This window comes from Amblyomma maculatum, mitochondrion (genome assembly GCF_055883805.1).
Source record: "Amblyomma maculatum isolate 1 mitochondrion, complete genome".
NCBI classification, from domain to species: domain Eukaryota; kingdom Metazoa; phylum Arthropoda; class Arachnida; order Ixodida; family Ixodidae; genus Amblyomma; species Amblyomma maculatum.
In genome coordinates this window covers 1-14,801 of record NC_067898.1, presented here as the reverse complement: position 1 = coordinate 14,801, position 14,801 = coordinate 1, and the positions used below count along the sequence as shown (strand labels likewise).

Below are 14,801 nucleotides of genomic sequence, written 5' to 3'. Positions count from 1 at the left end.
TAAAAATCTTAGAATTTTTATTCATTTTTAAATTTGCAGTTTAATGTTAATAAGATTTTTACGCGATAATATGTTTACATCTATTTAAAATAAGGGTCGACGTCCGGCTGTCTCATTTATTGACTTATCTAGTCGTAACAAAGGGTCATACTAAGTCCAACTCACATTTACTAACTAATAAATTCGGAGAAAAAGAGATAGATGAAGGCATCTAGCTCAAAATCCTAACTGACTCAAAACACGGGGAGAATGGCGCGTAAAATTTAGCATAACTTCTCTTTTATAAGCAAAATAAACCGATAGACATGAGTTTGGCAAAAAAAAAAAAATAAAACGATAAAAATATAATTAATTTATATAGGTTATGTTCAATGTTAGCCAAAAAAAAAATTCAATTTGGCAGATAAATGCAATAAATTTAGAATTTATTTATGAATTTTCAATTGAAATTAGACTTATAGAGAATTATCTCTTTTTTATATTTTCAAAATATATACTTAAATAGTTAAAAAGTCTATTTATTTTAATTCAATGTTAATAAAAAGAAAAAAGAGAAATATAAAAAAGTTACTAATTTTCTTAATATTTCATAAGGATATTCAATAGGTATAGCACCTAAGTAAGTCAACAAAATAAATATATTAATCATTCTTCAAAAAACTAGTTTTTTGAAGAAATTAAAATATAAAGATAATAATTTATTTTTTATAAGAATTGGAAGAATTAAAATAATTAAAATAGATATTATTAAAGCAATTACCCCCCCTAATTTATTAGGAATTGAACGAAGAATTGCATATGCAAATAAAAAATATCATTCTGGTTGAATATGAGGGGGGGTAATTATAGGATTAGCCATATTGAAATTTTCTGCATCTATTAATATATAAGGATATAAAAGAACTATAAAAATAAAAGGTAAAAAAATAATTATTGCTCCTATAATATCTTTAACAGAAAAATAGGGATGGAAAGGCAATTTATCTAGATTTAATGAAATTCCTAATGGATTTGAAGAACCCTTTTCATGAATAAAAATAATATGAATTATAGACAAACCAACTAAAATGAATGGAAAAATAAAATGAAGAGAAAAAAATCGAATTAATGTGTTATTATCAACGGAAAATCCTCCTCAAATTCAGAAAGTAATTGATTGTCCTACATAAGGAATAGCTGAAATTAAATTAGTAATAACAGTCGCCCCTCAAAATGATATTTGACCTCAAGGTAGAATATATCCTAAAAAAGCTGTTGCTATAAGAATAAAAATAATAAAAATACCTGATAATCAAACCTTATAAAAAAAAAAAGAAGAATAATAAATTCCTCGCCCAATATGAATATAAATGAAAATAAAAAATATTGAAGCTCCATTGGCATGGATTCTTCGAATTAATCATCCATAATTTACATCTCGTTGAATATGAGAAATTATTGAAAATGCAGTTGAAATATCACTTGAAAAGTTTATTGCTAAAAAAATTCCTGATAAAATTTGAATTATTAAACAAATTCCTAAAAGTGATCCAAAATTTCATATGTATGAAATACTTGAGGGTGTAGGCAAATTAACTAAGGGATTTATTAACTTTATCATAGGTTTAAAATCTTTTTAGCGGGGAGGAAATTCAATTTAAAATTTTTATCACTACTATTAATGTAATTAAAAGATAGCATATTATTAATAATAATATATTAATAAACATAGGAAAATAAATTTTAATTAAATCTTGCAAATGAAATTTTAATAAAATTTTATTAAAAGAAATAAAGATTAAAATTATAATTCTTATAATTATTGAATTAATATAATTAAAATTTATTTTCTTATTAGGACAAAGTCTAACTATGTATATAAAAATAATTAATATCCCACCTAAAATTAAAAGAATTATAATTAAAGGAATAAATGAATTACAAAAATTATTGTAAAAAAAAAAAGAAATAAAAAAAGTTAATATAATAATTGAAATTAATATTATTATAGGGTGTGATATTGATAAAAAAATAATAATAATTGTAATAATTAATTTAATTATAAACAGAAAATATTATATAATTAGTATAAAAATTTTGGAGATTTTAGGAGAGAAATCTTTTCTGAATACTGTTTAAGGAAAAGTTCAATGATGGTTTACAAAACCATTATTTTAATTAAATTACTTAAACTGACTTATGATAATAATATCATTATTTTTGTATATTATTGGTATTTTTTCTTTAATTTTTAATCGATTTCATTTAATTATAATTTTAATAAGAATCGAATTTATATATATAACTTTAATTTTAATTATTTTTTATTATTTTATTATATTTAACATTTTAAATATTTTTATTTTTTTAATTACAATTGTTTGTGAAGCAGCCTTAGGTTTGAGATTGCTTGTTTTGACAAACAATTTTTACGGAAATGAAATAATTAATTCATTTGATTTAATTAAATGTTAATAATTATTATAAGAATTGCAATTTTATGGGTTGTGTTTTTTATAAAAACTTTTGAAATTATAGTTATTATGTTATTTTCTGTAATTTTATTAATAATAGAAATAACTTTTAAAAATGGGATAACAATTAGAGAATTTTTTTGTTTAGATTTAATAAGAATATTATTAATTATTTTAACCCTTTGAATTTCAATTTTAATAATTATAGCAAGAATTTCTTTGAATGTATTTAAAAATAAAAAATTTATTTTTTATATTAATTTAATAATATTTTTGCTATTTATTTGTTTTTCAGTAAGAAATTTGTTAATATTTTACTTCTTTTTTGAATCTGTATTATTTCCTATTATTATACTAATTTTTGGCTGAGGAAATCAGCCAGAACGACTTCAAGCTGGAGTTTACATAATAATATATACAATTTTTGGGTCATTTCCTATACTTATTATTTTAATTTGTTATTTCAATAAAATAAATTGTTTATATTATCCCTATATAGAATGGATTAGAAGATCACTAGGATTTTTTTTTTTATTTATAATAATGGGATTTTTAGTAAAAATTCCAATATTTTTATTCCATTTATGACTTCCAAAAGCTCATGTTGAAGCACCTATTTCTGGCTCAATAATTTTAGCAGGAATTTTACTAAAATTAGGAATTTATGGAATTTTTCGATTTAAAAGAATTTTTTTAATTGATGTAGTAAACTATTGTGAAATTATTATAATTGTATCAATTTGAGGAAGTGTAATAATTAGATTATATTGTCTTTATCAAACTGATATTAAATCATTAATTGCCTATTCTTCAGTATGCCATATAGGAGTAGTATTAAGAGGAATATTAACATTTTCAAAATTAAGAAGAATAGGATCTCTTTTATTGATAATTGGCCATGGACTTTGCAGTTCTGCTTTATTTTGCATGGCAAACTTAATTTACGAACGTGTTTTTACCCGAAGAATTATTATATTTAAGGGTTTAAAAACAATTTTTCCTTCTCTGGTTCTTTGATGATTTATATTTAGAATTATTAATATATCTGCTCCAATAACAATGAATCTTTTTGGGGAACTATTTTTAAGAATAAGAATTTTAAAAATAAGAATTTTATATTTTATTCCTATTAGATTAATTGTATTTTTAAGAGCTTGTTATTCTATTTATTTATATAGTTATATTAATCATGGGTCTGGATGAATTTTTTGATCTAGGTCATTAATTAAAATTCGAGAGTACAATTTATTATTTCTTCATTTTTTTCCTTTATTTGTTTGATTTTTAAAAATTTCTTTATTTTGTGAATGAATTTAATAAGGTTTAATTAGTTTATATTAAAAATTATAAATTGTGGATTTATAGAAGATAAAAATCATTAAACAATTTTTGTTTATTGAGGAACCTTTTTATTGTTAGTATCATTCATTTTTGTAATCTTGTATTTTTATACATTTAGTTTAAGAAATACAATTGTAATAGAATATTTTATGATTTCAATATTAAATATTGATTTTAAGTTTTATTTTTTGTTTGACTGAATAAGAACTATATTTTCGGCGGTTGTGACAATAATTTCAGGATTAGTAATTATTTATAGAAATAGATATATAAAAAATGAATTGAATAAAAATTCATTTTGTTTAGTAGTATTATTATTTGTACTTTCAATATTATTTTTAATTTTAATACCTAACATTTTTATAATTATTTTGGGTTGAGATGGATTAGGTTTAGTTTCTTATTGTCTAGTTATTTACTATCAAAGAGTAAATTCTTATAACTCAGGAATAATAACTATTATTAGAAATCGAGTAGGGGATGTAATAATTATTTTAGCAATAATCTTTTTCATTAATTTTGGCTCATTTGATTTAATAACAATAACAAAAATTGAACTAATTTGTGGAATTCTAATTTTAATTGCGGGTTTAACAAAAAGAGCTCAAATTCCTTTCTCAGCTTGATTACCGGCTGCAATAGCAGCTCCAACACCTGTTTCAGCATTAGTTCATTCCTCTACACTTGTAACAGCCGGAGTTTATTTATTAATACGCTTTAATTTTTTATTTATGAATAGTTTTTATTCAAATATTTTATTAAAAATTTCTTTGTTAACTTTAATAATATCAGGAATTAATGCATTTTTTGAATGTGATATGAAAAAAATTATTGCTTTTTCTACGTTAAGGCAATTATCAATAATAATAATTTCCTTATCAATTGGAATAATAGAGGTAGCTTTTTTTCATTTAATTTTACATGCTATTTTTAAATCAATGTTGTTTTTGTGTGCTGGATTAGTTATTCATTATTTAAATGGAATTCAAGATATTCGTATATTAGGAAATTTTTTTAATTTTAGACCAATAATTTCTAGATGTATGTTAATTTCAATTTTATCATTAATTGGTTTTCCTTTTATTGGAGGATTTTACTCAAAAGATATAATTGTTGAATTTTTTTTTTTTAAAATAAATAATTGTATATTATTAATTTTTTTTTTGACAGGAATTATATTTACATTTCTTTATTGTTATCGAATAATTTACATTTTATATTTAAAGGGGGTAATGAATTTACATTTTTTGAAATTTAACTTTGATTTTTATATAAATTTTTCTATTTTTATTTTATGTTTACTTATAATTGTAATTGGAAATTTATTATTTTGGTTTTTAAATCCAAATTTTTCTATTGTATTTATTCATATATTTCCAAAGCACATTACTTTAATACTTATAGTATTTGTATTATTTTTTTTCTATAATATTTATAATTTTTCAAATAGAAAAAATTTAAATTTAGATTTTTTCTATAAAATTTGACATCTTTCGTTTTTGTCTAGATATATTGTATTATCAAATAATAAAACTTTTATTAAAATTAGAATAAGAGATTGAACATGAATAGAAACTTTGGGGCCAAAAAATTTTAATTTTTCAATAGCAAATTTTTTAAATTTTAATTATTGAATTGAAAAAAAAAATTTAAGAAAATTAGTAATAATATTATTACTAATAATATTTATATTTATTATTTAAATTTATCTTTATAGTTTAAAAAAAAACATTACACTGAAAATGTAAAAATATTTTATTAAAGATAAATAACTTTTAGTGTAAAAGCACGAAAAATTTTGATTTTTTAGGTGATAAAAATTATTTATCAAAGTTATATTAGTAAAAGTAAATATATTACATGTTTTATCCTATCAAGATAATCCTTTAAATCAGGCATTTTACTTACGCGATAATATGTTTACATCTATTTAAAATAAGGGTCGACGTCCGGCTGTCTCATTTATTGACTTATCTAGTCGTAACAAAGGGTCATACTAAGTCCAACTCACATTTACTAACTAATAAATTCGGAGAAAAAGAGATAGATGAAGGCATCTAGCTCAAAATCCTAACTGACTCAAAGCACGGGGAGAATGGCGCGTAAAATTTAGCATAACTTCTCTTTTATAAGCAAAATAAACCGATAGACATGAGTTTGGCAAAAAAAAAAAAAATGAAGCAAATAATAACAAATAGCTATGAATTGCCTGATAATTTAATTAGGTTACTTAGAAAATCTTTATAAAATTTTTATGAATTTTAAAATATAATAAAAATTGCATCAGAAAATAAAATTTATTTAATAATTAATAATTATTGAGTTTTAAAAAATTTAATTTAGCTAATTTTGTGCCAGCAGCAGCGGTTATACAAAAAAATTTATTTCTAATTTAAGAAAATTAATTTTTAATAAACTCGGGAATATTAGTTAATAAAAAAGGTGAAATTTTTTATTAATTTAAATAAAAAATAAATTGAAAAATTTAAACTTAAACTAGGATTAGATACCCTATTATTAAAATCTTTATGTTGTTAGTAAATAAAATAATGAAAACAAAAAATTATGGCGGTATTTCAAGCTTTTCAGAGGAATTTGCTCTTTAATGGATAAAACACCTAAATCTTACTAAAATTTGTTAAATCAGTTTGTATACCACTATTAAAGTAATAATTAACTATTATTACTAAAAAATTAATTTTAATAGGAAGTTAAGTCAAGGTGCAGCTTAAATTTTAGCATGAAGTGAATTTCATTTCTTTTAAGAAAGAAGAAATGAAATTCAATTTAGGATTTGAAAGTAAAAATTTAATAAAATGATTTTTTGAATAAAGCTCTGAAATATGTACATATCGCCCGTCGCTCTTTTTTATAAGATAAGTCGTAACAAAGTTAAAATACTGGAAAGTGTTTTAAAAATGAAATCAAGAATGATGTTTCATTTACAATGAAAATTTGTATATTTTACCATTTTTTATAAAAAAGTTAATTTTTTTTTATTAAATTTAAAAATTAAAAAATTACTTTTTTTATTAAAAAATTAAAACTGAAAAGGAAGAGTTTTTTATAAAAAAAGTAATTTTTTGTACCTTTTGTATTAGGGATTGTTTAAATAAATTAAAAATTTAAATTTCTCGAAAAAAAAAGATCTATTATGTTATAGCATAGTAATTTATTTCAAAAAATTATTAAATAATATTATAGAAGTGAAATTCTTATCAAATTTTTTGATATCTAGTTGGTATTTGAAAAATTTAACATTTTTCTATTTTACAAAAATTTTCATAATTAAATAGAATAATTTTTTTGGGATAAGCTAAAAAAAAATTTAAGAAGAAAAAATTGATTAATTAAAAAGGAATAATATTTCCCTTTAATTTTTATAAATAATTTTATATTATTTTAAAAAAAAAATTTAATTTTTTAAATATAAAAAAAAATAATATTTTTTAATAAAAATGACATTATTAGTAAAATAATATTTTATATAGAATTTATTTAAATCTATTTATTTATTAATAATAAATAAATTTTAAGAACTCGGCAAATAAATTTTATGACTGTTTATTAAAAACATTTCATTTAGAAATTATTAATTAAATGTAAATCCTGCTCAATGAATATTTTAAATTGCTGTAGTATTTTGACTATACAAAGGTATTGAAATAAGACTTTAATTGAGTGCTAAGAGAATGGAATTTCATAAAATTTCTTTTTTAATTTTAAAAATTGAAATTAATTTTATATGTGAAGAAACAATAATAAAAATTAAGGACAAGAAGACCCTAAGAATTTTAAAAATTTCAATAAAATACAGTATTTTATTGAAATTTTTTAATTGGGGCGATTATTAAATATTAAAAACTTTAATTTTTTTAAAAAAGAACCAATAATATTGGTTATTTGAAAAAATACTCTAGGGATAACAGCGTAATAATTTTTGATAGTTCTTATAGACAAAATAGTTTGCGACCTCGATGTTGGATTAGGATTCTTTTTTAATGAAGAAGTTAAAAAAAGAAGTTTGTTCAACTTTTAAAATCCTACATGATCTGAGTTTAGACCGATGAGAATCAGGTTGGTTTCTATCTTAATTAATAATTAACTTTTTAAGTTAGTACGAAAGGAATTCTTAAATAAAATTATTTTTTAAGATATGACAGTTTTTGCATCAATTTTTGGAATTAATTAAAGTGGCAGAAATTATGCTAGGAATTTAAGCTTCCTAAATGAATTATTTTCCTTTAATAATTTTAAATTTTATATTATTTTTTATTTTAATTTTAATAGCATTAATAAGAATTGCTTTTTTTACATTACTTGAACGAAAAATTATAGGTTATTGTCAAATTCGAAAAGGTCCTAATAAATCAGGATATTTAGGTATTCTTCAGCCTTTTAGTGATGCATTAAAATTATTTAGAAAAGAAATAAATTTAATATTTTATTTAAATTTATTTTTGTATGTAATTTCACCAATTATAAGAATTGTATTAATAATAATTATGTGATTAATTTTTTATTTTAAAAGAAGAAATATAATACTAAATTTAACTTTAGTTTTTTTTCTTTGTGTTTCAAGATTAAGAAGATATACAATTCTTTTTAGTGGGTGGGCATCTAATTCTAAATATTCTCTTATTGGCTCTTACCGAGGTTTCGCTCAAATTATCTCTTATGAAGTAAGAATAGCTATATTATTAATTAGATTGAGATTAATTTTTGAAAGATTTTCAATTAAAAATTATATTATTCAGCAAGAATATTTTATGAATTTTTATTGTTTTTTTTTAATTTTTATTATTTGAATAATTATTTTATTAGCAGAAACTAATCGGACACCTTTTGATTTATCTGAAGGGGAATCTGAATTAGTTTCTGGTTTTAATATTGAGTACGGATCATGATTGTTCGCCATAATTTTTATGTCTGAATATGGAATAATTATTCTTATAAGAATAATTACGAATTATTTATTTTTAGGATTTTCAAAATTCAATGGAATGATAACACTATTTTTAATAATTTTATTTATTATAATTCGAAGAACTTTTGTTCGATTTCGTTATGACAAATTAATAATAATAGCTTGAAAGAATATTCTCCCTGTAGTAATTTTATTTTTTTTTTTAGCATACACATATTTTTTGTGTATTCTTATAGTTTTTGCATCAATTTTTGGAAATATAAATTTAAATCCTTAGGAATTTTAACAATGAAAATGTTAAGTGTTAATTATACACTATTTAAATAAAAGATTAAAATGGTTTTCCATTATAGTTAGGTTAGAAGCCTAATTTAAATTTAATCTTAATAGGGATAAAACCAATTTTTTCATTAACAATGAATAGCCTCTTTTTTGGCTTCTATTAAAAATAGAATATAATTCTAAATTCAGGTCGAAACTGAATGCAAATAATCGCTTTATTTAAAACAGAAAAGGAAAGATCAATTTCTAATTGCAAATTAGATTTTATAAAATTTTAAATACTTTTCTAAAAAAATTTATTTTATTCAATCAATTATTCCTAATTTTCACTCAAATAATAATCCTAAAAGAATAATTATATTAATAATTAAAAATGAAAAAATTAAAAATAGATTTTTATTTATTAGTATAATAGGATAAGGTAAAATTACAATAATTTCGACATCAAAAATTAAGAAAACAATTCCAATAAAAAAAAATTTTAAAGAAAATGGAAGACGAGATATTGAAAATGGGTCAAATCCACATTCAAAAGGAGATAATTTTTCTTTTGAATTAATATTTTTAAAATTTAAAAGGAAAAAAAAAAAAATAAAAGCAACAATTAGAGGGATAATTAATATAAATTTGTATAAAATTGTTTAATTTAAATAAACTTTTTAATTGGAAATTAAATGTACTTTTTATACTAATTAAACAAAAGATTCATCAATATATAAATGTAAATAAAAATAATCAGACTACATCGACAAAATGTCAGTATCAAGCTGAAGCTTCAAATCCAAAAAAATGACTTTTTGATATTAAACAATTTTTAATACGTAAAAAAGAAATAATTAAAAAAATTGTTCCAATAATAACATGAATTCCGTGAAAACCTGTTGTTAAAAAAAATGTAGATCCAAAAATTCTATCAGTGATAGAAAATTGGGCCTCGTAATATTCAAACATTTGGAAAATTGTAAATAAAATTCCTAAAAAAATGGTTATTTTTAATGACAATAAAGAAGACTTTAGTTTTCCATTTATAATAGCATGATGTGCTCACGTTACAGAAATTCCTGAGGAAATTAAAATGGTTGAATTTAATAAAGGAATTTCATAAGGATTAAAGGGAAAAATATTTTTGGGGGGTCAATTTCTACCTAATTCAATATTGGGAGATAGACTTCTATGGAAAAAAGCTCAAAAAAAAGAAATAAAGAAAAAAATTTCAGATAAAATAAAAAGTATTATTCCAAATTTTAAACCTTGCAAAACAAATTTTGTGTGAAAACCTTGCAATGATGCTTCTCGAGAAATATCACGTCATCATTGAAAAGAAGATAAAATTAATAAAAATAATGCAATAAAAATTAATTCTCTTTCTTTATAATTAAAATAATTTACAAAACCTAATGTCAATGAAAAAGCTGAAATTGATCTCGTTAAAGGTCAAGGTCTTTTTTCAACTAAATGAAAAGGATGAAATATCATAAGTTAAAAAAAAATTAAATTTCATTAATATAAAGAGAAATTAAAGTAATAAACACAAAACTTTGAATAATAGCAACAGCAGTTTCTAAAATTAATAATATTATTATAATTAACAATATTAAAAAATAATAAGGTAATTTTATTATAATTGATGAAAGTAAGTGAATTAATAAATGACCTCTAATTATATTGGCAGTTAATCGAATTGATAAAGTAATTGGACGAATAATATTTCTAATTGTTTCAATTAAAACTATAAAAAATCTTAACAAAATAGGAGAACCTATTGGAACTAAATGACATATAATTATGTTAAATTTATTAACAATGCCAAAAATAATTAATGAAATTCAAAAGGGAAAAGAAAATAATATTGAGAATACTAAATGTCTTGAAGGGGTAAAAACAAAAGGTAATAAACCACCAACATTTCTAAAAAAAATAATCAAAAAAATTGAAATTATAAATAATATATTTTTATATTTTAAGTATCTTATGTTATTTATAATTTCCTGAAAAATTTTTTTAATTAGAATTTTTCAGGAAATTATAAATAAAGATGATGAAATTCAAAAAGGTAAAGGAGTAATAAAAATTCATAAACTTAAAGTTATTCAATTAAATCTAAAATATAATGATGTTGAAGGGTCAAAAATTGAAAATAAATTATTTATCATTTAAATTCATTTAATTTTAAATTAAAAAAATTTCTTTTTATAGAAATTTTATAGGTTTTTAAAAAAAAAAGGTTAGTAATTAGTAAAGAGAATATTAAAAATAAAATAAATGAAAGGAATAGTCAATTTATTGGAAAAAGTTGTGGAATAGGAAAACACTAAAAGTAATTAAAGAATGACATTCTTTTGTTATAAATTTAACTAGATTTCCCATTGAAAGTGTATCACTATAATTAGGTTTAAGAGACCAATGCTTAAAACTTCAGCCATTCAATGAATTTTTAATAAATTTAATAAAATTGTCCATTTTAGTAATTTCTATAGAAATTGGTATAAAACTGTGATTTGCTCCGCAAATTTCAGAACATTGACCAAAAAATATTCCAGGCCGTTTTGCAAAAGTAAATGTTTGATTAAGACGTCCTGGAACTGCATCTATTTTTATTCCTAAAGATGGAATTGTTCAAGAATGAATTACATCGCCTGATGTAATTAAAAATTTAATTATTGTATTAAAAGGAATCAAAAGATTATTATCTGTTTCTAATAATCGAAATGAATTTTTTTTTATATCTTGCTCTGAAATAAGAAAAGAATCAAATTCTTTGTTAAAATCTGAATATTCATAAGATCAATATCATTGATGACCAATAACTTTAACTGAAGTTTGAGCATTAAAAATTTCATCTGTTAAGTAAAGAAGATGTAAAGATGGAATAGCAATAAAAATTAGAGTGATTGTTGGAATAATTGTTCAAATAATTTCAATTTCTTGTCCTTCTATTATTGATCGTCTAGAGAATGAATTTCTAATAATATTAAAAATTATATATATTGTAATAATTGTAATTGAAATAATAATTATTATTGAGTGATCATGAAAAAATGCTATTTGTTCTATAACTGGAGAGTTTATATCTGGAAATGACATTTGAGATCAAGTTATCATTAGTATTTTAGATTGTTATTTAATAATAATGTTATTTTGTCTGAAAGTGTGCTCAGAAGGGGGAAAATTTATTATTCATTCAATTGAAGCAGAAGAAGAGAAAGATGAAAAAACAATTTTCTTGTTAGTTAATGAAATTCAAATAATAATAATTAGAAAGACAATCCCAATTAATGAAATAATTGACCCAATTGATGAAAATAAATTTCATTTTGAGAAAAAATCTGGGTAATCAGAATATCGACGTGGTATTCCACTTAAGCCTAAAAAATGTTGAGGGAAAAATGTTATGTTAACTCCAATAAAAGTAATTATAAATTGTCTTTTGGTTAAAATAGAATTGAAATTTACTCTGAATATTATAGGAAATCAATGAATAATAGCCCCCATAATTGCAAAAACTGCCCCTATTGAAAGAACATAATGAAAATGAGCAACTACATAATAAGTGTCATGTAGAATGATATCAATAGAAGAATTAGCTAATATAATTCCAGTTAATCCACCAATTGTAAATAAAAAAATAAATCCTAATCTTCATAAAATTGGTGTATTAAATTTAATGTTAGTACCGTGAAGTGTTGCTAGCCAACTAAAAATTTTAATTCCTGTTGGAACAGCAATAATTATAGTAGCTGATGTAAAGTAAGCTCGTGTATCTACATCTATACCAACAGTAAATATGTGATGAGCTCATACAATAAATCCTAATAATCCAATTGCTAATATAGCATAAATTATCCCTAAATTTCCAAAAGGCTCTTTTTTCCCTGTATGAAAGCAAATAATGTGGGAAATTATTCCAAATCCGGGTAAAATTAAAATATAAACTTCGGGATGTCCAAAGAATCAAAATAAATGTTGATATAAAATTGGATCACCACCACCTGATGGGTCAAAAAAAGAAGTGTTAAAATTTCGGTCAGTTAATAATATTGTAATAGCACCTGCTAAAACAGGTAATGATAAAAGAAGAAGAATTGTTGTAATAAATACTGATCAAACAAATAAAGGAATTCGCTCTATTGTTATCCCTAAAGAACGTATGTTAATAATGGTTGTAATGAAGTTAATAGAACCTAAAATTGATGATGCCCCAGCTAAATGAAGTGAAAAAATAGCTATATCAACAGAAGGGCCATAATGAGATAAGTTTGAAGAAAGGGGAGGGTAAACTGTTCATCCTGTTCCAGCACCAGCTTCTACTAATGAAGATCTAATTAAAAGTGATAGAGAAGGTGGAAGAAGTCAAAAACTTATGTTATTTATTCGAGGAAATGCTATGTCCGGAGCTCCTAATATTATGGGAACTAGCCAGTTTCCAAATCCTCCAATTATAATAGGTATTACTATAAAAAAAATTATAATAAATGCATGGGCTGTAACAATTACATTATAAATTTGGTCATTTCCAATTAATGTTCCTGGTTGGCCTAATTCTATTCGAATTAAAATTCTTATTGATAATCCAATTATACCTGCTCATGCACCAAAAATTAAATATATTGTCCCAATGTCTTTATGATTGGTAGAATAAAATCATCGCGGTAAAATGGCTGACTTTAGGCGGTAAATTGTAAATTTACTTATGGAATTTTCCTTTTACTAAGATTTATTAAAAAATATTTTTTACTTTGAAGGTAAATAGTTTGTTTAACTTAAAATCTTTAAAAAGTTATTGAATTTATAATTAAAATTAAAATTATTAAGTTAATGTTTAATAAAATATTTTTAAAATTAAATTTATTAATTAAAAAATTTTTAAAAGAAAAATAGTTTAAAAAAAATGTAGGGCTTGCTAATTGAATATAAAAATAGATGTTAATTATTGAAGATACAATTAATAATATTAAAATAAAATTACAATTTTTAATCAAAATTAAAATTGAAATTAATTTAATTAAAAATCCTATAAATGGGGGTATTCCCCCAAGGGAAAATATTATTATTATAATTGACAATTTAGTATGAAAATTTTTATTTTGATTTAAAAACTTTGAAATAGTATTCACGTTTCAGTATTCTAGAATTGAAGTAATTTTAAAAATAATTAGTGAGTAAACTAATATATAAATAATTCAAAAATTTCTTTTTGCAATTATTAACGTTATAATTCAACTTTGATGAGAAATTGAAGAAAAAATAAGAATTTTCTTAATTGTTTTTGAATTAATTGCAAAAATTGAAGAAAAAATTGCTGAAAAAATAATAAATATAATGATAAAATTTATTTGAATATTAAATAAAATTAATAAAGGAATTATTTTTTGTAATGTTAAGATAATACAAAGAGAAGAAAATTCAATTAATTCTCTTAAAGAAGTAAGTCAAAAATGAAATGGAATTACCGCTAATTTTATTAATATAGCAATAATTATAATAATTTGAAATCTAATTTGGTTATATATATATATATATAAAGCTCTTATAATAAATAGAGATGATGAGAAAGATTGAATAATGAAATAAGAAATTATAGAATTAGAACTATTTTTTTTTTTATTTCTTATTAAAGGCATAAATATTAAAAGATTTAATTCTATTATTAATCAAAAAATAAACCAGGAGTTTGATGAAAATGAAATAATAATTGTAATTAAAATTAGCCATTTTATTAAATTTTTAAAAAAAATTAATAAAGGAATTATTCATTTTTGGGGTATGAACCCACTAGCTTTAAATTTAGCTTACTTTAT

At 21.2% G+C, this 14,801-nt stretch overlaps 13 protein-coding genes and 24 non-coding genes across 37 annotated transcripts; 14 read left to right on the top strand and 23 right to left on the bottom strand. All coding sequences in view use genetic code 5, as the record gives it.

The window, feature by feature from the left end:
- Nucleotides 1–3: 3 nt before the first annotated feature.
- trnC lies at nt 4–57 on the bottom strand. The gene has a single exon. It is a non-coding gene; the product is annotated as a tRNA-Cys (tRNA).
- Nucleotides 58–390: 333 nt separating this feature from the next.
- trnL lies at nt 391–449 on the top strand. The gene has a single exon. It is a non-coding gene; the product is annotated as a tRNA-Leu (tRNA).
- A 2-nt stretch (nt 450–451) lies between these two features.
- Nucleotides 452–515, bottom strand: trnS. The gene has a single exon. It is a non-coding gene; the product is annotated as a tRNA-Ser (tRNA).
- An 8-nt stretch (nt 516–523) lies between these two features.
- Nucleotides 524–1,600, bottom strand: CYTB (cytochrome b). Its single transcript has one exon. The coding sequence runs from the start codon at nt 1,598–1,600 to the stop codon at nt 524–526; it is 1,077 nt and encodes a 358-aa protein (YP_010535388.1).
- A 4-nt stretch (nt 1,601–1,604) lies between these two features.
- Nucleotides 1,605–2,039, bottom strand: ND6 (NADH dehydrogenase subunit 6). Its single transcript has one exon. The coding sequence runs from the start codon at nt 2,037–2,039 to the stop codon at nt 1,605–1,607; it is 435 nt and encodes a 144-aa protein (YP_010535387.1).
- A 6-nt stretch (nt 2,040–2,045) lies between these two features.
- Nucleotides 2,046–2,107, top strand: trnP. Its single transcript has one exon. It is a non-coding gene; the product is annotated as a tRNA-Pro (tRNA).
- Nucleotides 2,108–2,111: 4 nt separating this feature from the next.
- trnT lies at nt 2,112–2,172 on the bottom strand. The gene has a single exon. It is a non-coding gene; the product is annotated as a tRNA-Thr (tRNA).
- Nucleotides 2,173–2,178: 6 nt separating this feature from the next.
- On the top strand, nt 2,179–2,454 carry ND4L (NADH dehydrogenase subunit 4L). The gene has a single exon. It carries the CDS (start codon nt 2,179–2,181, stop codon nt 2,452–2,454), a length of 276 nt encoding a protein of 91 aa, YP_010535386.1.
- On the top strand, nt 2,454–3,770 carry ND4 (NADH dehydrogenase subunit 4). The gene has a single exon. It carries the CDS (start codon nt 2,454–2,456, stop codon nt 3,768–3,770), a length of 1,317 nt encoding a protein of 438 aa, YP_010535385.1.
- Nucleotides 3,771–3,774: 4 nt separating this feature from the next.
- Nucleotides 3,775–3,838, top strand: trnH. The gene has a single exon. It is a non-coding gene; the product is annotated as a tRNA-His (tRNA).
- On the top strand, nt 3,839–5,497 carry ND5 (NADH dehydrogenase subunit 5). The gene has a single exon. The coding sequence runs from the start codon at nt 3,839–3,841 to the stop codon at nt 5,495–5,497; it is 1,659 nt and encodes a 552-aa protein (YP_010535384.1).
- Nucleotides 5,498–5,501: 4 nt separating this feature from the next.
- Nucleotides 5,502–5,561, top strand: trnF. Its single transcript has one exon. It is a non-coding gene; the product is annotated as a tRNA-Phe (tRNA).
- A 2-nt stretch (nt 5,562–5,563) lies between these two features.
- trnQ lies at nt 5,564–5,631 on the top strand. The gene has a single exon. It is a non-coding gene; the product is annotated as a tRNA-Gln (tRNA).
- A 2-nt stretch (nt 5,632–5,633) lies between these two features.
- Nucleotides 5,634–5,699, bottom strand: trnI. The gene has a single exon. It is a non-coding gene; the product is annotated as a tRNA-Ile (tRNA).
- Nucleotides 5,700–5,932: 233 nt separating this feature from the next.
- rrn12 lies at nt 5,933–6,708 on the top strand. Its single transcript has one exon. It is a non-coding gene; the product is annotated as a 12S ribosomal RNA (ribosomal RNA).
- Nucleotides 6,709–6,770, top strand: trnV. Its single transcript has one exon. It is a non-coding gene; the product is annotated as a tRNA-Val (tRNA).
- rrn16 lies at nt 6,771–7,981 on the top strand. Its single transcript has one exon. It is a non-coding gene; the product is annotated as a 16S ribosomal RNA (ribosomal RNA).
- Nucleotides 7,982–8,044, top strand: trnL. Its single transcript has one exon. It is a non-coding gene; the product is annotated as a tRNA-Leu (tRNA).
- On the top strand, nt 8,045–8,987 carry ND1 (NADH dehydrogenase subunit 1). The gene has a single exon. A coding segment is annotated over exon 1 (943 nt).
- On the bottom strand, nt 8,984–9,046 carry trnE. The gene has a single exon. It is a non-coding gene; the product is annotated as a tRNA-Glu (tRNA).
- Nucleotides 9,047–9,048: 2 nt separating this feature from the next.
- trnS lies at nt 9,049–9,105 on the bottom strand. The gene has a single exon. It is a non-coding gene; the product is annotated as a tRNA-Ser (tRNA).
- Nucleotides 9,104–9,167, bottom strand: trnN. Its single transcript has one exon. It is a non-coding gene; the product is annotated as a tRNA-Asn (tRNA).
- trnR lies at nt 9,167–9,224 on the bottom strand. Its single transcript has one exon. It is a non-coding gene; the product is annotated as a tRNA-Arg (tRNA).
- Nucleotides 9,225–9,228: 4 nt separating this feature from the next.
- On the bottom strand, nt 9,229–9,291 carry trnA. Its single transcript has one exon. It is a non-coding gene; the product is annotated as a tRNA-Ala (tRNA).
- Nucleotides 9,292–9,299: 8 nt separating this feature from the next.
- ND3 (NADH dehydrogenase subunit 3) lies at nt 9,300–9,641 on the bottom strand. The gene has a single exon. The coding sequence runs from the start codon at nt 9,639–9,641 to the stop codon at nt 9,300–9,302; it is 342 nt and encodes a 113-aa protein (YP_010535382.1).
- On the bottom strand, nt 9,642–9,701 carry trnG. Its single transcript has one exon. It is a non-coding gene; the product is annotated as a tRNA-Gly (tRNA).
- COX3 (cytochrome c oxidase subunit III) lies at nt 9,702–10,479 on the bottom strand. The gene has a single exon. A coding segment is annotated over exon 1 (778 nt).
- Nucleotides 10,480–10,493: 14 nt separating this feature from the next.
- Nucleotides 10,494–11,156, bottom strand: ATP6 (ATP synthase F0 subunit 6). The gene has a single exon. It carries the CDS (start codon nt 11,154–11,156, stop codon nt 10,494–10,496), a length of 663 nt encoding a protein of 220 aa, YP_010535380.1.
- Nucleotides 11,150–11,305, bottom strand: ATP8 (ATP synthase F0 subunit 8). The gene has a single exon. It carries the CDS (start codon nt 11,303–11,305, stop codon nt 11,150–11,152), a length of 156 nt encoding a protein of 51 aa, YP_010535379.1.
- On the bottom strand, nt 11,306–11,367 carry trnD. The gene has a single exon. It is a non-coding gene; the product is annotated as a tRNA-Asp (tRNA).
- On the bottom strand, nt 11,368–11,432 carry trnK. The gene has a single exon. It is a non-coding gene; the product is annotated as a tRNA-Lys (tRNA).
- Nucleotides 11,433–12,111, bottom strand: COX2 (cytochrome c oxidase subunit II). The gene has a single exon. A coding segment is annotated over exon 1 (679 nt).
- A 9-nt stretch (nt 12,112–12,120) lies between these two features.
- On the bottom strand, nt 12,121–13,659 carry COX1 (cytochrome c oxidase subunit I). Its single transcript has one exon. It carries the CDS (start codon nt 13,657–13,659, stop codon nt 12,121–12,123), a length of 1,539 nt encoding a protein of 512 aa, YP_010535377.1.
- trnY lies at nt 13,652–13,713 on the top strand. The gene has a single exon. It is a non-coding gene; the product is annotated as a tRNA-Tyr (tRNA).
- On the bottom strand, nt 13,712–13,773 carry trnW. Its single transcript has one exon. It is a non-coding gene; the product is annotated as a tRNA-Trp (tRNA).
- Nucleotides 13,773–14,738, bottom strand: ND2 (NADH dehydrogenase subunit 2). The gene has a single exon. It carries the CDS (start codon nt 14,736–14,738, stop codon nt 13,773–13,775), a length of 966 nt encoding a protein of 321 aa, YP_010535376.1.
- Nucleotides 14,739–14,801, bottom strand: trnM. Its single transcript has one exon. It is a non-coding gene; the product is annotated as a tRNA-Met (tRNA).